At 41.5% G+C, this 26,211-nt stretch overlaps 1 protein-coding gene and 1 long non-coding RNA gene across 4 annotated transcripts in view; both read left to right on the top strand.

The window, feature by feature from the left end:
* Positions 1–9,215: 9,215 nt before the first annotated feature.
* Positions 9,216–12,509, top strand: LOC121186751. Its single transcript, XR_005894544.1, has 3 exons — positions 9,216–9,362; positions 10,564–10,675; positions 12,476–12,509. It is a non-coding gene; the product is annotated as an uncharacterized LOC121186751 (long non-coding RNA).
* A 7,299-nt stretch (positions 12,510–19,808) lies between these two features.
* Positions 19,809–26,211, top strand: part of nf1a (neurofibromin 1a) — a 64,434-nt gene continuing 58,031 nt past the window's right edge. For all 3 annotated transcript variants that reach the window (XM_041045516.1, XM_041045518.1, XM_041045517.1), the window contains exon 1: positions 19,809–19,992. In XM_041045516.1, the coding sequence (XP_040901450.1) occupies positions 19,933–19,992 (60 nt within the window). In that variant the 5' untranslated portion in view covers positions 19,809–19,932. The remainder of the gene's footprint in view (positions 19,993–26,211) is intronic.

The raw sequence follows: 26,211 nt of genomic DNA on the forward strand, positions 1-26,211 counted from the left end.
GCTAATACATATATACACGCACATTTACATATGTGTAATCAGAATCTCTTGTTGCACTTTGACAGATGACTGAAAACAGGAATGGCAGAGCTGAGCAGGTAAGTTGAACAGGTAAGCTGAAGCTAATAGACAATGGAGCTGGTGGCCCAGCATGGCAGGTGGTAAACAGATGATCCTAACAAGGAGCAGGAGACAAAGACAGAGCTGGATGTGGCACAGGCAAACACAAAGTTAGGAACATGCTGATGAGCATCTGGCAGAGACTGGAGGGCAGATGACGAGCAGCAGGAGTTCAGGTGGATTGGCAGAAGAAGGAATCAGAAAGCCACACCCAGCAGGACACACACACAGCACACAGTCGGGAAGGACAGCAAAATGGGGACAAACAAACCTCACAAGGGAGGGAGAACTGGGGAGAGTACAAGGAATAAGGGAGAGAGAGAGTCTACAGGTAGAGCGGATTTCCATAATATGAGAATTCTTCAGCGAGCAATTACAGAGGTGAAAGAAATTACGTTAGTTTAAATGTTTGTCTTAATGTTCTGTCAATCTTCCAAAGATGACTCTGTGAAGATATGGTGAAATATGAATCTGTAAAATCTCAAAAACTACTCTGAACAATGCCTCTCAAAACCTTGATAATTTGAGGTACAACCAAAACATATTTCACATGAAGAAAGTCACTGTCTATTGTGTTCATCCTCTACTGCATGTGCGTGAATTCTGGAAAGTTTTGCATTGCCATAGAGAACTATATGAAGCACCTTAAGCTGGATGAGGCTGAGCACAAGAGGAAGATGAGTTAACAGCTTCTTCCTGGGAGTGGTCAGAAGGACTAGTCTACGGTTCATTGTGTGGAACCCACCCATGGACCCAACAACAAGCTACCACCAGTGGTGGAATGTAACAAAGTATTTGTACTTCATTACTAACGTTACTCGTTACGTTATGAACATTATTTCCTCAAAATCTTGCATGAAAAAAAAAAATAGACTGATTGCGTTAAGGCGTTGTTTGCCATTGCCAACCAGTCAGGTGGCTCTATTACCTCCAATGATGGCGGAGCACACATTTGGTAGCAGCACAAGCTAGTGGCCTGGCCTGATTCTGGCGAGAAGAAACGACATGCAACATCAACATGAACCCAGAGCCAACGTCAGCTGAGCATGAGCCTGAGCCCTCCAGCTCAGAATTAGACAGTCATCTTTGGCCGTATTTAAGCAGGTATTGTATAGTTGCTTGTGAGCAGTGACATAGGCAGAGGCATAAATCAGTATATCTACATTCTTTATCAAAATCTGGGGGAGTACGTTAAGAGTGCGGCTTTGGACTTTGGACCAACCTGAGATCGGAGGGTTCGATCCCTCCACCAAGCGCAAAAAAAACGGATACGGTGGTGGTGAAGGAGACGTGCCTCCCCTGCCTCTGTGACCATGGCTGTGGTGCCCCTGAGCAAAGCACCGATTCACCCCAGCTCCCCGGGTGCCTCAGTAGGCAGCTCCCTGCCCCAGCGTCTCTAGTGCATGTGCATGCTTGTGTGTGTGTTTCGTTCACTTGGTGTGGGTAAAATGCAGAGAGTAATTTCCCCAGGAGGGATCAATAAAGTAATCTTTTTTAAAAATGGCACAGCCCCGACACTGAGACAACACACTGTGTGAGTACTTTTACTTGAAAAAAATACTTTATAGTAAATTTAAAAGTAAGTACTTATTACTTTTACTTAAGTAAGATTGTTGATGTAGTACTTCCACTTTCACTTGAGTTTTGTGGGATATATGTACTTTTGTGTGGCACTGCCTCCCATGGGCTCTCATAGGTGCATTGTGGACTGGGCAGCAGTCACCCCCGCGACCTGGGCCTGGACCCAGATAAGTGGCAGATGATGACATGACATATGTACTTTTACTTAAGTACTAAGCTTCAGTACTTCCTCCACCACTGGCTACCACTGGTCAATGTGCATGAGTTGTGTGCCCACTTTGGGATTTGGGACTGGACTGAATTGAGCATAAACAAGCGATTAGTGGGACCATTACCAGGACCCAGTTTAGATCTCATTGGGGGAGGATTCCTCAGGAGTAGGAGTAATCTGCACAGGGTGTCAGGTTAGATGTTCGGGGACCTGGGCCGTAAGTGAGTGTAAAACTGGCTGAAGAACAAAGCTCAGCGAGCCTGACGTGAAGCTGCTTGGATATAGGCCAGGGTCTTGTGATTCGTCCAAACAGCAAAAGGCCCATCTGAGTCCTTGTCTCAGGCCACTGGCAACAACTTGTAACTCTGTTACTGACACATACTTCTCTTCAGCTGGTTACAGTTTTTGGGAAAAGTAAGTGCAAGGCTCGGGTTTCTGGTCGGCCCCAGAATATTGTTATAGCACCTCACCCACTCCAATGTCTGATGCTTTGAGCTCTACGGGACTGACTAAACTGACAGGACTGGTAAGGCTGAACCAGGACAGGTGCTGATGTAAACAGGTCTTTCAACTGTTGAAGGCTTGGTCCACCTCAGGGGTCCAGACAAATGGAGTCGTGGAAGAAGTGAGGCTGGTGAATGGAGTGGTCTCAGTCAGAATCTCTGGTAAAAGTTGGTGAAATCCAGGAATCTTTGAAGCTGTTTAAGGAGAGTTTGGCTTGGCCACCCTGGTACTGCCACTTTTTTCTCTGGGTCTTTACCTGCCCGCTCTGAATTATATATCCAAGGAAACTCACCGTTTCCTTTTGGAATTCACAATACTCAGCTTTCATGAACAGTTTATTCTCCAGCAGCCCCTGAGGTCAAACTTGTAGAAAACAGCCATGGATACGTTCAAAGGCAGATGATAGCAGGGGAAAAATTAGTTCCTAATGTGATATTGTTTAAGTCACAGAAGTCAACACAGGGATGGAGTGTCTTATCTTTCTTAGAGACAAAGAAGATACCTTACTTAAGCATTTCTCTATTGCTTCTCTTTCAGAGACAGGTTGTACAACCTGCTTGACGGAACTGGAGCTCCAGGAAGTAGGTAGATGGCGCAGTCATATAGGTAATGTGGTGGCAAGGAGATGGCGAGAGCCATGTTGAACACTTCCCCAAGGTCATGGTACTCAACAGGACTGGTAGGACTAGCCATGCGGAGCAGATCTGGGTGAAGTAATGCTGCCCTCTGTGGGAAATAAAGCAGACTGCAGACAGTGTAAAGGCCAGACCGAGTTCCAACTTGTTTTTCTGTTATTGGCCCAGTAAATATGTGAATTGTGTTGTTTTAACCAGGGAAACCAAGGACTATGGCGTCTTGGGGATTACAATGACATTTAGCTGGATGATCTCATTATGATTGCCAGACGTGATTTATGTAACAGATATGGGGTAGCCATGGCGCAGCAAGTTAAGAGTGTGGATTTGGACCGGCCTGAGATCGGAGGGTCATGGGTTCGATTCCTCAACCAAGCAAAAAAAACGGATAAAGTGGCAGTGAAGGAGATGTGCCTTCCCTGCCTCTGCGACCATGGCTGTGGTGCCCCTGAGCAAGGCACCGATCCACCCCAGCTCCCCGGGTGCCTCAGTAGGCAGCCCCCTGCCCGAGGGTCTCTTGTGCATGTGCATGTGCATGCTTGTGTGTGTGTTTCGTTCACTTGGTGTGGGTAAAATGCAGAGAGTAATTAAAAATTAATAAATAATAGAAAATTAAATTATATTAAAATGTGGTGTGCTGAGAAACATGAGCATATAGTATGCCAGGGTATTGGCTGTGATTGGGGTCTTAATGGGCTCTAAGGCTATATCAGACTGCATGACTAAATCTTGGTCAATGAAATTATCCTCAGCCCCAGAATCGGAGAGAGCTTGGAGAGGCAAGGAGAATTGGTCATTACACCATGGCCAAGGTGGATAATTTGTGGTTGCTCATGCTTAAATTGGACATGAACACAGAGTAGTCTGATTTCCTTACCAAGAATTACCAAGGTGGTCATGAAATAAAGTCATTGTAAGAAAGTGTGCTTACCCCACCATTGGCATGTTCCACCTCTGCCAAAACCATAGCTTTCCTTAACAACCCCATAACAAAATGTACCTTACTTTCATCAGAAAAGAAAGTCATTGGCCTCTGATTGTAAACCATAGACCATTGAAGTAAAAACCTGGGTACTTCTCTTGGTCTCCCTAAATGTACTCCACATCAATGACATAGGGGTTCCTGAGTACTGGCTGTGAAGGTAATGCCATGGAAACACAGAGGTAGCTGCCTGGGAATGCAAAGAGGCTAACAGAGACACTTGGCTAGTTAACGGAGTTACTTGATGAATCATGACTTGATGGTTCTCCAAGAGATTCTACTGATGGTGTTCTAAGAGGATAGCTTTAGATTGTGATTGCTTTCTGCATTTGTGAGCCGTGGGAATAATCCTCCAGAGAACGGGAAAACTGGTGAGGCTCTGAGGGTTTTTTGTTTTTAAATCAGCAACAATGGTTGTGTTCATGCTGCAGAGGCTACTGAGCTTGTTTTGGCTTTTACAGCAAAATCTTCTGCTCCTCTACTATTACCGTAAGCAACAAGTGGACATGGAGAACAGCTTCTCCTTCTTCTTCTTCTTGCGTTTTTTTATGTTTTAACACACAAGTTTTATGCGCACGCGCCATGTCTTCTTCTCTGTTTTTGGTGTATTTCTGTAGCACCGTTACAGCACCCACAGTGGTTTTGTGTGGACACATACATTTCTTGAGACGATGCTGTGTTTACGTAAAATTTTTTAAAACAAAAAATCTTCGTGTGGACAAGGCCAAAGTGTGACTGGATACCAGTGGCAGGTGCAGGTGAACCTGTGGCACAAGCAAAAACAATAATGAATCCCAGGAAGGCAAGCACAAGGAGAAGAGACAGCACAGAATGTGGAATGGAATGAATGAAGAACCTGTCCTTAAATGCAGCAACATTGGAGGTGGGTTGATGACAAGATGAGAAGCAGGTGTGCAGGAGTATTGGCGGGAAGAGAATGTAGGTCACCACACCCAGGCTGGAGCACACACACAAACAAGTAGAAGAACGAAACAGAGACAGACAGGAAACACAAGAGAGGGGAACAGAGAGGATGCACAAGGAATGAGGGACTGCCTAATCCAGACACACACACTTTGTATATTGTCCTATTTGTTAGATTAGATATTGTGTGTTTTCATGTTTGGTATTTGTTAAATAAATGCTGAATATGCCTGCAGGTCTATTTAATAGTGGTACAAGAGTGAATATTGCCAACCTCTACCCTTCTGAACACATGCTTCAGCCTTTACTAACTATTGATATGGTAAATTTTGGTGAATTGGCCGTCCTTTCCCCTTTTGAGGGTGGTGCCCCAATGTGGGTTTAATTTACATGAAATCTTGTTACTTAATGTAATAATTATTTCTGACAGCTACAGCTGATATGCTGCTGTGCTTACAAAATAAAATGGTGCCCCTTATGAGGCAGTGCTCTGTTGGAAATCATTTATAATTGTGCGATATTAATTTCAGCGTGATTTTTGCCAATACCAAACAAACAGTATAATCCAAAGTTTTTAACATAGCCAAAAGTCTTTACATTCAGCACCACTGGTCTGCCACAGGAGTAGACGCCCAGCTGTTCTTACAAACTAGCGCATTGTGGTGAGAATTGATTTATTCACTGGGTTTAGCTAAAGCAGTTTGAGAAATCTATCTCTGGTTATTGTTAACTACCCCTTTAAGCCCTCATAGTATTACATAAGAGTTTGCTATTGCTGAATTGAATTGTAAGAGTTTTGGTTAAGCCATTGATGACCTCATTCAGTACAATCTAGTCAAGTTGTCAGACTTGGGTGGTAATTCAAGTGCTCCCTCTTAATTAAGCCACAGCGCGCCACCAGCCCTGTGAAATATAAAGAGCTTGTACTTGGCTGTTACTGCCGTACATTCCAGCCTGAGTAAGGAGCAGAGCCTGAGACAGAGCCACAGTGTGCTGCCCATCCTGTGAAACACAGAAGTTACACTGCCTCCCTAGAACAGAGCCTAAGATCTGGCTACCCTGAATTTATCAGCAGGTTGAATTTCAGCAAGTGCAGGAAAAAGATAGACTCACTACTCAATGACAGGCAGGATACGGAGACCACATCCAAAGGCCTGTTGTCAAGATGCTTGCGTCCAAACATCTACAGGCAAACCAGCCTTACCTTTCAGAGCAATGCTTGTCTCCTCCACAAAGTTCAGACAGCTAATAAGCTAATCATTATATCCCAGTACCAGTCCAGGGTGTACCCCGCCTCTCGACAGATTATTACAAACGATTAAAGGCCACATGGGGACACTGAGCATAACAACCATGTCCAGCTCACAGTACTGGCAATAAGACAGATGCTAGCCCATTTTACCTTACATTCTTGCACTTGCATAAGCAAACTGGGTTTGTAAGCAAGGACAGCACACTCACTGAACTGAACTGAGCACAACAAACAAGGCAGCTTCATTGTTAATCTTTCTATAAATCCTAGAAAGCACCCAGTACTCCTGTGCTGGAATAAAACTGCCCAGTTCATAATCTCAACCCAATTGATTAGGAGATGATGAGGGGGCTTATGGGAGTTTTTCCTGGGAGGGCTGGCCTGTTGCTACAATCTACAGTTTCTGCATACATCTAAAAAATGTGGGTAATTGAATAACCAAAAAAGACTTGCCATAAGTCTGGGGCTTTTGAGGTCCCTCTTCCATTTTGTCAAGCTAACATTTAGTGAGGCTGCATTAACATGGTTGGAGGCACTTTTAGAGACACATTTTATATTAAGAACAACTGAAGAACAGGGATTCTGTGTATAAGTGGTATTTTTCTGTTTTCACACATTCTCCTCCTCCTGACTTTTTCTTTTAAAAAACCCCGGTAAAATATCAATCAAATATAAAAGATAAAAAAGGTGACATAATCCATAAAATGTAAAATAATGCAAAACGCCAGATGAAAAATTTGTTTTTGAGGCTCATGTTTAAAGAAAATACATCAGTAACATCAGCAGTTTAGCATCAACCCTGTTTGGATCTCCCCTAGACTTTACGAAAGGTGCTGGCCTGTCATGGATCTGATTGGTTCCAGGACTGGCCTGAACCCTAGGAGGGATTCATTCGGGATTGGATAAATATTTAGAATTGTTCTGGTCATAATTTTTTTAAATAATGTTTTTGTTCTCGTTAAGTAACAAACAGAATAGTTCACAGAATTTATTGTTTTTGAATTGATTGTTATTATTATTAGTACTATTATTATTATTATTAGTAGTAGTAGTAGTAGTTATCATAGTACTATATTTGGGCCCAAGCACTGAAGAAGTGAAGAAAAGATCATAAAACATGATGACAAGGCTTACTTCCTGTTGCTACTAGGTGGTGCTATGACCATCACTTAATATCATAACTTAGATGTTTTCAAGCTGGGACTCTTATCAGACATGTGAAGTTTGGTTCAGTGTATATTTGAGTTACAACAACTTCCTGTTTCATGGTGGCACATCAAAATTTTCAGCGAAACCTGAAAAGCTTCATGGCTTAGCATCACAATGGTCTTTAGATTATACTGACCAAATCTGAAGTCACTTGGGTTAGTTCATTGGGAGGAGTTTTTTAAGTACAAAGCCTGTAAATGCTAAAAAAAAAAAAAAAAAAAAGAAAGAAAAGAGAAGAGAAGAAAAAGGCCAACTACCTGTTGCGTTTAGGCTGTCAAGTTATGCCACCTCTGATGCATTGATGAATGTGCCAAGTTTGGGGGGCACATCGATAAACATGTCAGCAGTGAGCATCAGTGTGAATATGCCAGAATTAACACAATAGCTAAATTTAATCCGTAGTCCTAAAGCAGGCAGGTACCACAGAAACAATCGGACATCATACCAAACATTTATACACATAACATCAAACATGTAGACATATTACACTGAACCATGAAGACCAGCTACAATAAACGGTAAAACACAAAACAGACAAAAGGCCATCATGAACAGGCATCAGATGAGAAAGTCATTTACACATGGGTACATGACTGGTTTGTTTTCAACCAATGTTTCAGAATTTATTTAAAGGTTGAGTAATTGTCTCAGTTCCTGATGTAAGCTGGCAGTGCAGTCCACGACTAACAGACACCACCACCATTTTTCTTTTAATGTATAAAATCCTTTAGTGGTAAAAATAAAGACATCCAAAAATGTCTGATAACGGTCCAAGTCTAAAATGTTATACTTACTCAGGATATTACAATGATGAAAACGTGGAGGCTTTGTTTTCTTGAAGAGAGACTTGATGGGTAATGCTCTCTGTTGTATGCGACCAAGTGTATAAGTTATGTGAGTAAATAACATTGCATGCATATAAGCTTTTGCTGACTCGAGAGTCAGAAAACATCTCATATAATGAAAATTTGTTGAATTTAATGATGTTTGAGGGGTTTTTTTTGTTTGTTTTGTTTTTTTTCACGTTGCTTAAATGTTAGATTTGAGTCAAAAACCAACTCTCTCTATAAAAGCAAAAATAATTAGATCCCTGAGTCAGGGACCCTGACACCTTTGGTGCCTAATACAGCACAGAAAGGCCTACTTCAGTAAAAGTATATAGGTATTAGCAGCAAAATGCATTTTAAGTATTAAAGTAAAAGTGGTCTGTCTGACTGATATGTTATTATACATGACATTATTAGAAGCATCAGTGTGTCATTCAAGATTCAAGATTCAAGAGTTTTTATTGTCATTCTGCAAGCATAACGAAGTTTTTCAGAGAATCTCGGCTTAAAGGCACACATATAAATAACACAAGTACTTAAAAAAGAACACTTATGAAATATTACTGTTGTAGCTGTTGGAGGTGTAGCTAGTTTAAACTAATCTATGTACAGTTTTACAAACGAACAGCAGATAAATCTGAGAAGTTCTGACTCACACTGATACACACTGCTGATTGGGACGGTGGTAAGAGTTACCTGAAACGTTGCCTATTGCCTTATATACTAAGCTGTGTTGACTGTTTAGCTGTCTAGTTAGGTTAGGTACTGTCTGAAAAAAACAAAACGAACGTTTAATCCACGTCTGCTAAACTAAGACAGTTAAAAAAAAAAGAAAATCACTTCGGAACAGGTGGGTTGTTAGCGCAGAGCCTGGCTGCACAGACTGCCTATGTTCATCGTTTTATTCTGGAGGGTACAGCCGGAAGTGCCCGTGTTGCCCTATCAGTGAACTTGACAGTGGTCCTGCAGCGGCTCCTCAGCTGTCTGCCACGTCGAGCTCCGTGAGGATCATAGCGTGTCTAACTTGCTGTACTTTATGCTGTAACACTCCGGACGGTTTCAGGAGACGCGGCGGAGGAGCGGGCCGAAGCTAACTTCTCAGCACTCTGACTCAGCTGTAAGATAACCCTCCGTGCCTTTCTCACTTATTGAACCGTCAGCGGTATTTCTGTCTGTGCTTTAGCTCACCTTTCCCAAAGTTAGTACGTGCTAACTAGCACGAGGACCCGCCGGATACACTTCCTCGGCAGCTTAGTGCAGTGCCTGAGGAGACAGGGAGCAGCCATGAGGCTCCCGGACTGACTGGCCTACACAGCGGGACGCTGTGTGTGTGTGTGCGTGTGCAACGCCCCGCAGTGTGCTGGTAAAGTTTCTGCCTTATCGGTGTGGGAATAGGGTGACACACTGCCGCTGGGCCTGGAAATTAACTTCACGATACTGTGTTTACCGGACTACAGGAGCGGCTGTTTGTCCTGTCAGCAGTATGAGGACTTTGTGTGTTAGCACTGAAGTACAGTATGAGTGTGTTTACATGTAGACTGCTGTTATCTGCAGATGTACAGTGATGCTGTGTGCTGTGGTGCTTCAGGTTGTTGTAGGTGTTGGTGGTTGTAGCCCCCCCACACACACATGCAGTAGGTTTAACTAACACATGACACCAGAAACTAACTTTCTGAAGTTACTCCGGGAACATATGAACAGATCTGTGTTGAGTGTAGTGTGTGTGTGGTGTCTGCTGTGGTGTTTGAGATCTCCTCACAGGTCTCACCGGTTGTGGAGTTTGCTTCAGGGGTTCAGAAGTTTCTAGAACTTTCCTAGAAGCTTGAACAGGTTCAACTTCTGTTATGAGCTATATAAGTACTGACTTAACTTGACTTTTCTTTTTCTCAAAAAATAACTTGAAACAATGAATCGATTATCAAAATACTTGCTGATTTATCCTTCTGTCAATTGTCTAATCAATTCATCTAATCATTGCAGCTGTTGCAGCTCTGTGTATGTGTAGTAGGGCTGTTGTTTTTTATTTGACTGTAAGAAAAAAAAAAAAGAAATATTAAAACTGTAATGATGTGTGTACATTTCACTGTCAGCTCCACCTGTTGCTGTGCTATTGATCTATCAGTTAACCAAGCTGACCAGTACAAATGGAGGTGGACAGTATTGATCAGGTAATCAGGATCAGTGCTGCTTCTTAAAAGCAGAGTGTGGAAACACTGTAGCTCACCGGCTGCTGCAGCCCAGGCGAGGCAGTGGAGGACCTGAAACCAGTGGAGCAGAATCACCTGTACAACCTGGTCTCACCAAAGACTTTTCATCAGACTCATCCTCAGGAGCCAGAAGCTCATAGACAGACCATCAACCCGTGAGATAGGCAGATTCATATGAAGGAGACGAAGGTTTTTAAAATCATCACACAACTGGAGCCACAAGGTAAAACCACCAACTGACAGACATTGCTGGGGGGTGGGGTTTATTTTACTATATACACACACTGCGTATGATTAGAATAGAGCTGCAATGATTAGTTGAATGTTCAGTTAGACGGTCAACAGAACATTAACCAGCAACTGTTGAGATAATTGTTTCATCAGTTGAGACATTTTAAAAGCATGGTTCCTTCATTCATTCATTTTCTACCGCTTAATCCATCCTGATTCCTCTTTGTAGATACAGATTTGAATATTCATCAGATATCAGTGCTCTTTTGGTAATATGTACTGTCCAGCATGTACTGGACCAATATCAGTTTCAACCATGATGCCAAACAAGTTCATCAGCAAAGATGAGCAGGGGTCACCTGTAGAGTTTCTCCACATCATAAGCTTCACACTGAAAAGCACCATACAGCAGAGCCTGTCTTAGTCCTCTTTATCACTGACACACTGTCCTCTGCTTGTTGTCCTCTCCTACACTTTGAAGAGGTCACTCGATGAGACTTTAACACTTTTCATGTCTGTTTTGTTTTTTTTTTAAACTCTGCACATACAGTCTCTCACTCTCATGATCAAAAGTTATTACATGAATTTCATTACATCAGTTCCTTTGCTGTTTTACAAGCTAAGTTTTTTTTTTTTAAATCAAGAGGTCATTTTCAAAAATTTGCAATTACTTATCAACGCGTTGAGATATCAACCTGAAATCGAAGACACATACAGTTCTCATTAAGCTTATGTTTTAAAGGATGTTGAGTTCACCTCTAGGGGGCGCCACAAATATGAAAAATTTCTATTGTAATTGGCTGCATGGATTCATATGAAATTTCCACTATTTGGGGGTCATGACTCAAGTCGATGCATACATTTAGTAATGACTGATTAAAGTGGGCGTGGCTTATTACAAAAATCTACATTTCTAAATAATTCACCCATACATTCCACAGAGCTGAATCCTTTTCAGCACGCCCACTGAACTGTGATAGAAATTTACCTCAATTAAGGCTAAACAGACAAGAATACCCCATTTTTGCACATTTTGTCATTGGTTCAATTTGACCACAGTCACTCCCATTAACATGAAACTTGGTCCAGTCGTTCCTCAGGACCCACTGAGGCTCTGTACAGAATGTGGTGCTAATCAACCTTTAGGTGGCGCTTTCGTTACAAAACCATGAAATATGCTAAAATAGTTTTTCCAGATTGCACTTAGGCTGTAAGAACGATCTGCATGAATATTTGCACGTATCATTTGTGTATTCTCATGATCAAAGAGTTTTTAATACTCTACATAGGCCAAGTTATGAAGAAAGGACTCATACAAAGGAAGTAAAGAAGGAATAATCTTCCTACCTGGGTCTAATCTACCTAGGTTGGTCTGATTAACATTAAAATTGGACCAGTGGTTTTCTGTGCCACACTGAGGTTCTGTACAAAATTGGTTCACATGGGCCACTAGGTGGTGTCTTTTACAAAAGTGAAAAATAATTCAAAACCTACTTTTTGGAACTCATCTGAGGTTGAAAGTCAAGGGTTTTGTGCCAGTCTAGGTTAACCATGCTTTGTGGAATACCCCTCAGAAACTCTTGTTCAGTCTGCTCCTGGGTGTCATTTTTATGAATGAAACACTATTTTATGCTAGTGATCTGACAAACACATCCCACCTTATGAACAGATGATATTACAACAGGTTTGTGACACACAACATAAGAATATGAAAACATTCTCCTGTGTGCTGCTCTGCTGTTTATAACCTGGCTTGAAAGCCGACTGAGTATGAAATGTTTGTCTCTGTCAGGTTCCTTGTGAGTGAAGACAGAGAGCAAACGGCTGCAGAGACATCATGAGGCAGCTCAAAGGCAAACCTAAGAAAGAAACATCCAAGGACAAGAAGGAGCGGAAGCAGGCCATGCAGGAGGCCCGGCAGCAGGTGGCCACTGTGGTCCTGCCTACGCTGGCTGTAGTGGTCCTGCTCATCGTGGTCTTTGTGTACGTGGCCACCAGGCCCGGTGCTATTGAGTAGCTATCACAGTTCTACACCAGAGACATGAACTCCTAAAGTGACTGGGCTTTGACGGACTGACAGTGGCTATACCCAAAGGATTACCCCCCCATCATGTGACAGCCGTCCCTCTGTAGTGACCGGTGGGCCAGAGACCTGCCTACCATTTGTCTTAATGAAAGCCTCCTCCAGAGAGTGTGTTAGTTTGCTTTAAGCGGGATTGGAGCTGCAGACAGAAGAAGTCCAGCTGAGCAGAGTTGCAGTTTCTCCTCTGTGCCTTCAGACAAATGAGGACGACCCGCTCATTTACAGCAGCAGATGGATTCACGTTGATGTCTTACAAAATGATGCAATATCAGACAAACCAAAGGACTCCTGCACAGCCTGCCAGGTGTTGCCAGAGGTGTTCATCAGAAAGTCTCAACTGGTGAACGGTCAGAACCTGTTTTCCTGTTGGGACTTGGTGCCGTTGGGAATATTTCAAGTCTTGTCTGAGACTGCAGATGGCCCTCACTTGGCAGTGCTCTGGTATGTGATCGAATGTGGTCGTAGAACGTGTTCTCCTCAGTCCAGAACGTTCAAACACGCCTCAATTTCTTCACCTTTAATGTGAATGTGTCCATTAAGTTATTGATAACCATGCCTTTGAGTCATTCATGACATCTGTGCAGACATAACAAGGTGCCTTAACTGATTTGCAATGGTGTTATTTCAGTTCAATAAATGAATTTTTTTTTAAAAAAAGTTTGGCGTATAGTGTTTCAGAATTCTTGATCTCTGCACATTTATGTGTTTCTTATTTGTCACAGTCTGTGATGAGTTCACTTATAAAGTATGTGTCTTGGTCATAAAACAGTAATCAGGTAATATTGGACACCACTGAACTCTGGTCTCTGGTTGTGATGACCTAAATTTTCATGTGTAATATTAAAGTACAGTAAAATCTCATAGTAAACAGCAGCTCTCACTGATCTCTGAGCCATGTGTGAGCTCTTTGTGTACCAAGTCATGTTGAAACAACACACAGCTGCCACACGTATTTTTAGTACTCAAAGTGTCCAGTTACTTCTGAGCCCTTGCAGCGTCCGTTTACTAAAAATCGGAGTGTCACGTGTCACACATGAAACTGACATCCAGCAGAGGAGGTGACACAAATAAAATGATGATGATTGATAACTGTTTCAGTTCCCATTTTCACTGCCCCCAGACTACTGAGTGCTGAAATAAATAAACAGCAAAAAGCCAGGGTTATCAGGAGCAACCAAGTGTCGATTACAAACTTTATCTCCAGAGACAGCAACAGAGGACATGACCTCAGTGACCTCCTGAAGGTGACGGGCCTGTGCTAATGATTTAATGAAACAGAACCTTTTGTAAAATAGGTTCTGTTTCATTTTCATTTGCTTGATTAAACTGCTCCTCTTGATACTTAAACAACAGAATCTCCAGTGTCTGGTTCTGTTCTCTGTTTACATGCATCTCTTTGGTCACATTCAAAAACACCACCTTTCTTTTCACTGCTACGCAGATGACTCACAGATGCCCCAGCTCTGACACACACAGGTTGCTGGAATAGGGTGGAGTCATGATGAGCCCCCATAGCGACTCTTGTTCTGGCTTTTGTCTTCTGTTTTGTATTTCCTGTTTTGTTTTGGCAGTTAAATCCCTTGTGTCTCTGTTCCAAAGTTATTTCCTGTCCTTGTGTTTTTCCCTCCCTTTTGTGATTTTCTGCCCGGCACAAATGTGTGTCACCTGTTACCAATTACCTCTTATGTCTTGAAGGGTGAGGGTTAGGGTTAGGGACTGTGTTCCACTGTCTCTTTGGTCAGTTTGTCTGTGTGGGTTCCTGAGTTTGTTTCAGTGTTTGCTTCCCTGTGTTCATGTGGACTTGCCTGTTGTTTTTGTGTTCCTGTAAGTCTTCCTTACTGATTGAAAAACAGCACCCATCTAGCTTGACAGGAGTTAAGTCTCACAGCTGTGTGGTCATAGTCCAGGTCCTCCATCTTTCTAACTCTGTCTCCACTCCTCCACAGGTTCCTTGAAACACCTGTGTGCACCTTGCTATTTTAAGGACAGCCTGCAGTTCCTGATTAATCTTCTATAAAAGTTAGCAAAACCCAAAAACCTTTGCAACTGGTTACAGTCACCAGGGACAAGACAGATGGAACATCACAGAAACCAAAAAGTACGACAAGATACTCACAGTGGCCACCAAGACAATAAGCATTTCTGAGGTTGAGTTTGGTGTGGATAGTGGCACCCTACATCAGTTCAAATGAAGTAAATATGAGGGGAAGAGGGCACCTGTTTGGACAGCGAGATCATTAAGGCCCTGATAGTCGCTGCAAGGACAAAGATTGTTGTCCATGAAAAAGAAACCAGGTACAGCAGGTGAAGAAGAGGAACATATGATGCCAGGAGCTCTGAATGTCCAGATTCATGGCCTCATGAGGAAAGTATCATATACAGAGTGTGTGTTCCATTCACTGTTAGCTGCTAATGACCAAAAACACATTTCATGATCAGCTAACCTGGCTGCTCCCCTGTCTGGGAGCCAGTGAGTTGTTGCTGTCAGAACAGTGTCAGCCCCTTTTCATGGTTGGTATAGAGTGTGTGGAGTCGCAAGGAGGGATATGAGCTTGTTAGCAGCCTAATAACAGCCTAATAGATCTGGTAGAGGTTATCAAACTAAGGCTAAAGAAACATCTCAAGGTTGATCGAGCAATTGCAAAAGCCAGCCGAAACACTGGGAAGAATTACTGAATGTGCCCATTAAACAGATGGAAAACACAATGACTTTAGTATTTATAGTGAGTATTGTACAGCGTCTATGCTAAATCTTAGAATTTGACCCAAGTTTGAATCACTTCAAGAGTTGCAGAAATGTCAGAGATATAGTTATCAAACCAACTGGCTTTCTCAACAAGTGTATGGAAATTATAGATGTGGAAATATGCACACAGCTCAAATTTAATCACCCTCATTCGGGAAAGAAATGTGATGAAAAAGAATGTACGCAGGCCAGACTAAACACAATCTCAAACTGAGAATTGCTGAGCATAAGAAATAGAAACACGGGTTATACCATTGCTAAAGAAAAACCATGGGTCGGCTACTTCCCTCGGATTTACTGGCACTGAAAGAGTGTGACAGAGTGCAAGAAGGGTAATTTGATTAACCAGTTCAGAGGCCGGGGGTTTTGGATTTATGAATTGAACACAGCTGAACCTTGTGGACTTAATGAAACACAGGATTTAAGTTCCTTTCTGTGATGTGAAAACAGTAACTGATATCTCTGATATCACAGGTCATTTGGACCCTTAGTCTGTCTTTCTAAAGAAATGTAACTCTTCCTATTCAGGCAGTTGTATATGATAGTTTTTTTCTTATTGTGTAAAAAATGTATAAATTGGTGTCATTCTTGTAACTCTGTGTAGTATAGTAACATTGCCATGTTTTTTGATATTTTGTTTGCTCCTAATAAAGTCACAGTGAAGACATTTCAGAATGCTGCCAAAGTTTATTTTGATCTTCATTTCAGATGTTCCTGTGACCAGTCAGCATCTGATCTCTGATACTGGCTGTGCAGCAAAGAAAGCTTAGGAAGAAATGGGCTTTGGTGCATTAAACAGCAGAGCTGTACGGGACATCTTCAACACCACTTTTACAGCCTGAGGGATGGGAGGCAGCTGACGACTAAGCTGAAGCATACATGCTAGCTAAAGTGTTTAACCAGTGCAAAGCCCGAAGGACTTAAGCTTAGCAAACAAAAAAGAGGGAGAAGTTGACGAGTGAGAACTTCACACTAGAGATGATAATTATGATCATTAAAATGTACTGAATACCCTCTTTTCACTGCAAGAACCCAAGCAGCCATTCAGAAAGGGAGAGACACAATACCTGGATGGGACAGGCCAGGGTCCCAGTTATTTCAGCATCTGGATGGTCTGGCACAAGAGCAGATGTTAGCATTAATCAGAGTAACATGGCAGCTTGGACGTGTGCAAAAAGAATGAACGATCCACCATGGGCTTCACACTAGTGTTAGACTTTAGCAAATAGCTGTGGGCGTATGTCTTGACATTGAGAACGCAGTTGATATTTTTGGGGAGGAGGGTTTGGTGATAAAATTGTATGATAGTGAGGTACGAGGTAGGATGCTAAACTGAATCAAGAACTTTTTGAGAGATTGTATTATTCAAGTAAGAATAGGTGGGGCTATGTCCTGTGAACGCTCCAGGGAAGACTAATCAGCCCAGTTCTATTTAGTTTAACGATCAATGATAGTTTTTGTAAAGTGGAGAATGGTTTTGGTGTGTCAGTGTTTGCTGATGATCGGGCCACATGGAAAAGAGGTCTAAATTTAGACCAGGTACACGAGCAACTCCAGCAGGCGTTAGACAAAACAGTGACATATATAGAGGAATGGGATTTTATCATTTCAGTGGCAAAGTCAAAGTTATGTGGTCTTAAAAGAAAGTCCTAAAAGAGAGTTTTAAAAAGAAAGCCTCACAGCAGGACCTCAGGTAGCCGTGATCAGCCCCCTTAGAGACTCTAATTTTGTGTGTGTTTGGTAGTTCCTGTTTTATTTTGTAGTTACATCCCCTGTGTCTCTGTTCTGGTGATACTTCCTTTTTTGCTCCCAGCTGTATGAACAGTCAAATTCCTGAGTGTCTGGTTTGAGGAGAGAATGACATGGAGGCAACATGGAGAGAGGACAGTTACAAAGTGTGAGAAAATCATTGATGTCTTCTGATGTCTGGTAGGAAGTGACAGGATTAATGATGATATACAGAGCAATCGTAAGAAATGCAACTGATTATGAGTATGCTGCACATGGGACATGGGACTTAGGAAATCTTAAGGTGGTAACTTAAGAGTTATCTTTGATCAGGATTTGTTCTTTAACAACCACATAAAACAAACTTCAAGGACTGCCTTATTTCACCTATGTCACATTACAAACATCAGACACATCCTGTCTCAAAAAAACGCAGAAAAACTTGTCCATGACAGAAATCCTGATTCCATCACTGCAGCTCAAAATAATATCTCTCTGTGATCATGACTGTTCATTAAAACTAAACCTTCTGAATATCCTCACACTGTTTCCCATGATTACAAATGTAATAATAATAATAATGAATTATTTCAGTCAGATTGACCTCATCAGACATGAACTACTTCTCTCCTCTCTGCTTTGGCAGCAGAAACAGTCTGACATTATGTTAACTTTTCTTTACCTGCTTCACGTGCTCATAATAATCTGTTACTATTTCAGTAAGAACATTGTATCCTCAATCTGACTCAATTGCAAATTATTTCTAGTGTTTTTCTATTCTAGTCATGTGATCAAACTGTTTACATTTGATCTTGTTGACCATTAGTTTTGCATGTTGCTGTAACTGAATTTACCTGCATGTATCACCATTTCTTTTCATATCATATTAAGTACTTTATTCATGAATCTAATGATGCTGCTTTTCATGTACATTACATATTTGTATATTTGTATATTTGAAAATATTTTTATATTTTATATACTAGAGAGACAACAACTGCCGGCAAAAAATTCCTTGTATGTGTTTGCGTACTTGGCGATTAAACCTGATTCTGATTCTGATTCTGATTCTGATAAGTAACACTCAGCCTCTTTCACATGAACGAGCTCGTAGCCAGATGGATAAATCCAGTTGATAACCTGCTTCGTAGTACAGGTGATCTCAGTGAATCCTGAACCTGCTTTGTGGTACAGGCCTCTGGTCTATATGAAAAGTGCTCTGAGATACCTTCTGTTATGATTTGGGGGGGGGGGGGGGGGGGGGGGGGGTAATAATAAATTCTATGGGTGAGAGAGCACAGGAAGTAGGAGAGGAAGATTTGTAGGTGTGGGCCCTGCAGTGTAATACAAGAATAGGCAAGAGGGACACTGTGGTAATACTTAGGCTGAGTCACGTAAGCAGAGCTTGGAGTTACAGACGATCCATTGAAATCAATCAATACTCACTGAGGAACATTGTGAAACCACAAAAACTGTGATTTGTTGGCTCCAACGTACTGGACACTTTGTGAGGATTTAACATTCTGTGAAATTCTACAAATGACTAATAATCATCTTCACTCTGTTTTCATTTTTCCTTTTACTTCTTTTGTGTTTTGTCTCTGTTCTTTTCTTCGGAAAATTATTTGCAGTAGATTTTATTTTTTTAAAAAGCTCCTCCACTCTCAGCCCACTGCCTTAATCCATCCACAGCTCCCTTTCCAGATGGTCAGCATGCTGGATTTTATTAACTGTGCTTGCTGCCTTCACCTTATTCACCGTGAGTCACTGTGTGAAATGTATTAAATTAGCAAACGTTTTACAGTGTGCTTTTTTTCTTTGTCTTCGCCTTCAGAGAACTTTAGAGAGACAATGTGCTTCTGTGCTTGGTGCCACAGAACATTCACTTCTTAGTCATCCTATAGATTAAGGACTGAGATTTATGCCCGAGTGAAGTCTACAGACTGTGGGCATCGGTTTTTGTTAACATTTAGAAGGAGCTCTGGCTTATTAATGAAAATAAAAACATCATTCTCAGGACTGAAAACATAAGCCTGACCCTATTTGACGCATGCGCGTCAAACGACCTGACGATGGGCAGGAGTTGGCGACATTTGTGGTGGAAATGAGGAAAATCCAACTTCAAAATAAAACGCAAAAATAAAATCACGAGAAAATATGTGTTGTGGATGGTTGAGCACAACATATAATAACACCATGTCGGGTTATGCCTGTGAGTCCAGATGTTTTAACGCCCACTTCACAGTTTTAGCTGCTTTACAGGCAGGCGTAGGATGCTATAAACTGCACAATGAGCTAGAAATACAGTAAAACAACATTTTAACAGAACCAGTGGGATTTCTTTGAACATGTACAGATTTGACCTTCTACATGTGCTTAATGTGGTCATTGACTGGACAAACGTTTGGTCGGTGGATGTCATTATTTTGAAGATCGCCCCAGGAAGTGGTGTTTGTTACTGCAACCAACTTGAGCCTGGTCTCCCATACCTCCCACTAGTTTCTCTGAAGAAGACTTCCGGTGGTGTGTCATGGCGGTGGCATGGTGAATCCTACAGAAAGGGAAAAATATTCGCCCCTGTGGTCCTCTCCCGTCGATTCAGGGCAGATTTTCATGCAGAAATAAGCGTGTCAGCTCCGGCCTGCCACCTTGGATTAGCCAGCACAGCGCTGCGGTGTCCCTCCACCCGGCCATGGCGGCTCACAAACCCGTGGAGTGGGTCCAGGCCGTGATTACTAGATTTGATGAGCAGGTAAGATGGGCTGATTCAGGGGATGGGTGTAGCAAGCTGTTGTAGTACTGAGGGCCCAGCAGTCCGGATGACGGTACATCAGCACAGACCAGGTCCTCTCTACAGACGGATTTAAGAGCCGTTTTCCCGTTGGGAACACGCTCTGCTCTGAGATGTGTACTGTTTGTCCCTGCTGTAAAACACCGAGGAGGTCGTCTTTCTAACTAGCGCCGTCTACACCGTCAATTAGCACATTTGTCCCAGGCTTTGTACGGAGCCAGCCAGTCAGCTGCTTAATAAAACACAATAATACAACACGTCAGGGGCGTTTCACACTGCACAGCCGACTCTGTGTATGTTCAAGTTCGCAGCTTACGGCTCTTTCACGGCAGCTAGGGAGCTAACATTAGCAGGCCTAGCTGTCTAATGTAAACAAATAAGATGTGACTGGGTTAGCATCATGGAAGGATAACTGAACCGGCCGACCAGGCACAAGCACAGGGGCCCGAGAGGTCAGGGGACCGGGCCGCTGGGCCAGAGCCTCTGTTTGAAGTTGTTGTTAGCATTTCTTGATTTAAAGCCATAGAGCTCAGCTGAAAGACAAAATGTGACCACACAGAGACAAAACTACCGTGAGGAGAAGCAAACAACCACAAAGAGACACAAAACAATCCAAAAGAGACACAAAATGATACCAAACAACTTAACGGTTGTAGGTGTTTTGTGTCTCTTTCAGTCTGAGGGTCTTATGTAGGATGGGTGTGGGGCCTTTTACCTGTCTGTGTCCAGTGGCCCATTGTGTCATATTCCGTCCATGGTTAGCATGCTGCATCGATGTGAACAAATACACGTTTACAGACGTTTTTAAAGCTATAGACGCGAGAAAGCGTCAGTAGTAAGAGTTAATGCTGCTGTTCCTGCTAGCTAATGTCTGAACTACCATTGTCAGGTTGCCTGTTTGATATGACAGGTGAAACAGCAACCGTGAAGCTTTATTCTTACTTCATTTTTTTGTACAGAGTTTATAGCTACAGTTGACATTCTCAATGATTTTCATTTTATTTAAATTAAAACTGTTAACACTCACTGGTTAGTACCTGCAATTGTGATATATTGGCAGGGTAAAGAGTCAAGCTATGTACATACTTCATAAGACCAGTTACATTAAAAAAAAAGCCACTGTATGGATATAAGAGGGTAGTCTTCAGCTCTCTGTCAGGCAGTCCAGTCCGTTTGCACTACCAAAATTAAGTGTCTTTGTTGTTAAAATGGAAATTTGATACCCAGTTTGTGTTTGTTATTTAAAAGTAATCAGCTTTATTCAGTCGTCAGGAGTCTTTGCATCTGGTGTTAGCTGCCACAGATCATGGATTGTAGCTGGGGTTTAGCAGCTCAGCATGGATTACTGCAGTCAGAAGAAAGTGGCTTTAGGTGTTACAGCCACCTCTTGGTTATTGTTACCTTAAGCCCCAACTAAAGCATTGCACTCTCTTTATTTTATTTTCTCGCTCAAGAAACATGCCATTTATGACATGTGCTGAAATACTTTCCCTGTGTTGACCAGCTGATACGTACAGAAATAACAGTACAGTTAATATATGAATGGATTGGTCATAAACTACTAACCATGGTATATTTAATTTTACTGCATAACATAGCTTTGAAGTGCACATTTAGCCTAGTAGGCCTACGTTAAAACGAGTCCTAAGTTAAAAATGAGTCCTGTGTTCATAAAATATAGTCTGCATCCCAGCTGTCCTTTCATGAGTGATTAGTATAGTGTCCCACAGTGTTTTTGAATAATTTCCCTGGAGTTAAAAGTGGATCTGTTGTGGAAGGAGGGACGAACAAACTACTGAAGTTCATCTGCAGCTTCCGACCACCAGAAGCACTGTAAATCAGTAGTCAGTAAATCAGTAAATTTCTGGCCTGGACCCTGCTTAGTTTTATTTTGCTTGCTGACTTCAGTTGTGTATATCGTATATACATTTTAGGAAACAGTTCCAGTATGTCCAGGGGGTAAAGTGGGGTATTTCTGAGACCTGGTGTATCTTGACATGGGATGGGTTTTATATATCCAGTATCTTGATCAGGTTTATTCTACCTACCTGATCTGGTCCGAGTCTTTTAACATTTACTAATGTTGAGCAGAGCTGCTGAGATAAATAAGTTAGTCGATTGACAGAAAATTAATCAGCAGGTTTTTTTTTTAACAAGACATTTTCACCCCAGGTTCTCAAATGTGGAGATTTGCTGCTGTTCTTGGTCTTAAGAATAAAAGAATTATATATATATATATGTTAGAGGTCAGTAGGCCATAGGCCAGAATTGAGGTCCCCTGTTAAATAAATCAAATTATGTAAAACTTAATCTACTTAATTGAAGGACTGTTTTATTAAAGTTAAGTAAGTTAAGTTAAATAGATGGCTGTCTGTCCAACAGATGGACAGACAGCAACAGTTAGCAGTTAGCGAAAAGCTATACTATTACCAGTCACTGGTGCTATTAAATGCAAAGGATTTATTCACTGCTAGTGGGAAACTGGCCACCATTTGGACAAATTAACAGCTGTCTGGTTTATGTGTTGAGATTAACAGGCTGACCAGGCTAACTGTTACTAAACTAGCTCGATGTAAATAATACATTCAGGAATCAGTGTGGCAATGAACAAAAAGCTTTAAAAAATGTTTGTGTGTGTATATGTGTATATACACGCATATGTATATATATGTTTGTGTATGTATTGATGGAAAATATGTCTGCTTAGTACAGCTCCATCAAGAACACAAAAACCAAAAACTTGAGCTGTGTCGATAAAATCGATTCTCCTATTCTCCTTTTATTTTGTAAGGATTGATACGTATGTGCTCACGTACGAATTCGCGTCATGGAATTCACGCATGCGCGCGTGGTGTGAAGCTACCAAACAATGAACATCGTCGGACAGTAAGCAATGCTTAGTTAACGTTAAAAATAAAAAAGTGCAAACTTGGGCATTACTAAATTACGTCGGACAGTAAACACTGCGTACTGACGCCATGTTGATTGTTTGGTAGCTTCACACCACGCGCATGCGTGAATTCAATGACGCGAGTTCATATGCGAGCAAGTACGTATCAATCCTTACAAAATAAAATGAGAATAGGAGAATCGATTTTATCGACAGCTCTAATCAAAAGTTCCAGTCACTTGTGTTTCTCAGGCTTTCAGCCACATCCTGGTGGATGGAGTTGCTCTGTTGTCATGGAGATGATTTTGTTTTTAATCATGTCACCTGTCTGACATAATCAAATCAGTCTCAGCTGTATCTGCTTAGACCATGAGATGTGGCTGAAAGGTTTGGGGATACCAAGCAAGTCCACTTTGTGATCAGACTTCTTTTGTTGTCAGACTACTGATTCCAAGGTCAGCCCCTTCAAGCCCAAGTTATGTTTGACTCTTGCATTATCAGGGGGTCTGCAGGTTTTGAAAAGTCTAAAAAAAAGCATCGAATTCAGTTTCCTCAATAAAATGTCTTGTATTGACAAAAGTCTTATTATACATATTTTCTCTCCCCTGCTGTAAAGCAGCCGATCTTTTCATTTTGTAGCTAAAACCAGCAAATGTTTTACATTTGCTTGTTGTAGAATCTGGTTTAGAAGTACAATGCTGACACGTACAATGCGAGGACACTGAAATTCAGATCCAGATTGGAGAAAGCATTGCAGATTTGTGGCCCACTTCCTGTTTATGTACTTGGTGCCAACTCAGTCTCAGCCAAATGATGTGCAATTATGGATGTGAGTGTTTCTGACTCAACTTGAGGAATGTGAACTGTTCTTTCACTGCTTAATGAAACTGATAAGCCTATTCAACAGACTTATGATCCAGATATAAGTACTTAGAGCTGCAGTGGTCACCACTAGGGCTACAACTAACCATTAGTATCATTATTGATTACAGTACCATTTTGTCCACCGAAGGTACCAATAAAGTGAATTGAATTGAAAGATTTTCATAAGGAGGTGAAGACTGTCTTCAGATTTCTTGATTTGTCTAAATAACAGTACAACCCCTCCAAATTATTCAGTTTCCAATAGTAGACAACTAAGAAAACCAGCAAATAATCACACTGGAGAACTTGGAGCCAGACAATTTTTGGTTTTTCTTTCTTAACAATTGATGCACTGATTACTTGATTTATCAAAACACTTGCAATTAATCTTTTTGTGGATTGACAAATCAGTTAATTGACTAATGATTGCAGTTCTAGTCACCACATTAATGCAGTAATGTGATGATATGACACCTATGGTAGCCCCCTAATAGTCAAGCAAACATTAGTTGATGGGAAGAGCCTTAGTCAACAAAGTTTTGATTTGCCTGTTGGTCACTGGCAAAAAAAAAATGAAACTCCACAGGAAGTGGCGACACTCAATCAGTCATGGAAAACATTGTTTTAACGGCTAGTACCTGTGGTTATTAGGCAGTAATCACATATGTGGGGCTGTAGCCTAATGTTAGCATCTTAGCATTGCTCTAATGACCTCCTTGTTCTTCTTGTCCCCACATTCAGAATCATTACTGCTTTAGCTGGTATTGTTAACAGGTGGCGCACTTTGTCCGTGCACCTTTATATTTAAAGGCTGTACACAATATAATACAATGTTAATATAACATTCTTTCTCAACCCTGGAACTCAAACCAACCCCCCCCCCCCCCAAAAAAAAAAATAAAATAAATAAATAAATAAAATAAAAATTTTAATATATGTATATATATAATTAACACCGTGAACGTACAGAGACTAATAGCTTGAACTGACGACTGCTACTTGAATAGGAGCAGCTCTAATGACATCACTAGGATGAACGCATTTCTTTCATCGCTGTTGTTTTCTTCTGTAATCTTGACCAAGTGTCTCCATATCAGCTGTCATCACTCGGCTCTGTGCTGTAGTTAAATTTCTGTTAATACTGTTCACTCAACAATTAAAGCCTTCCACTGGCCGACCATTTGAAGGCTTTCACTGGAAAGCAGCTACGGCTTTTGGTGGTCTTACTCACCCAACTGCTAGCTATTTACAGTGTTTCCCATACATTGATTTATTTGTGGCAGCCCACCACAAATAAATCAACAATAGCATCCCTGAAGGCCACGTATTTATTTTCTGCTATTATTATTATTATTATTATTTTACTATTTCAAATGGGTAAAATCTTATGTCATAGTAGAGCTGCTTGCAATTGTTTGCATTGATTCGCTCAGCCCCTCCTTACCCCACACTCTCTCTCTCTTTCTCTCTCTCTCTCTATCTCTCTCTCTCTCTCTCTCTCTCTCTCTCTTCCTCTCTCTCACAAACACATTGACAATGGCCTGTCTGTCAGTAGTGGGACTGGCCATGGGGAGCACCGGAAGAAATCCTGCAGCATCAGTGGGCTGGTGGATGGCCAAAGAATCCATAAAGTTTTTACTGTCCCTGTCTCTCTCTTCACTGGCCCTCTGTGTGCTACTGTCGTTTACAGTGCAAACGAGAGCGTGTTGTGTTCGTGCGCTGGCATTGTGCTCACTGACCAATCACAGTGTGTTATCAACCCTCACTGACCTGACCAGAGTCAGTGAGGGTTGTTATTTATTTGACACATCACATCGTGAAGCAGTGGAGCTGTGTGTGTTGTCCAGTTATTTATTCGTCACAAAGCACTTGGCAATTAAAATGTTTTCAGTGAAGCACCTTATATATGGTATTAATGAGCTGAGACCACAGACGGAATCTAATTCTACACATTGTCTGCGTTTTTTTGGTCATATATATGGAGGAAAGGTGGAAAAAGAAACTGCTACCTATGACAGGCTTTTGGTATTAGAAATGGGCAGTATAGCTCAAATCTGTCTGTCCCATGGATTTGCATTGGTCTAATGTACCTACAGATATTAAGGAGTGGCACCATCTCAAATGATATGTTTGAGCTATATATTTTCCCAGTGAACTGACTGGATGGTAGCTATGTTGTTGATCCTCTGAAGTGAACCTGTTCTGAAGCAGGTTAAGTTACAGTGGTGCATAGGTTACTATGGTGATTTACCTAAATGAAAAATTAAGCTTGCTTGTGTTCTGGACAAATTGAACAGTGAGACTTTTCCTCAGAGTATATACTCATCTTTGAGCAGGAGACTAGCCTTTAAAACATTTTCCTACACATCACAATGAACAGTATTACTGATATGTTTGCACACAGTGAAGATTCAGCATTCAAAAAC

This window comes from Toxotes jaculatrix, chromosome 9, assembly GCF_017976425.1.
Source record: "Toxotes jaculatrix isolate fToxJac2 chromosome 9, fToxJac2.pri, whole genome shotgun sequence".
Taxonomy (NCBI): domain Eukaryota; kingdom Metazoa; phylum Chordata; class Actinopteri; family Toxotidae; genus Toxotes; species Toxotes jaculatrix.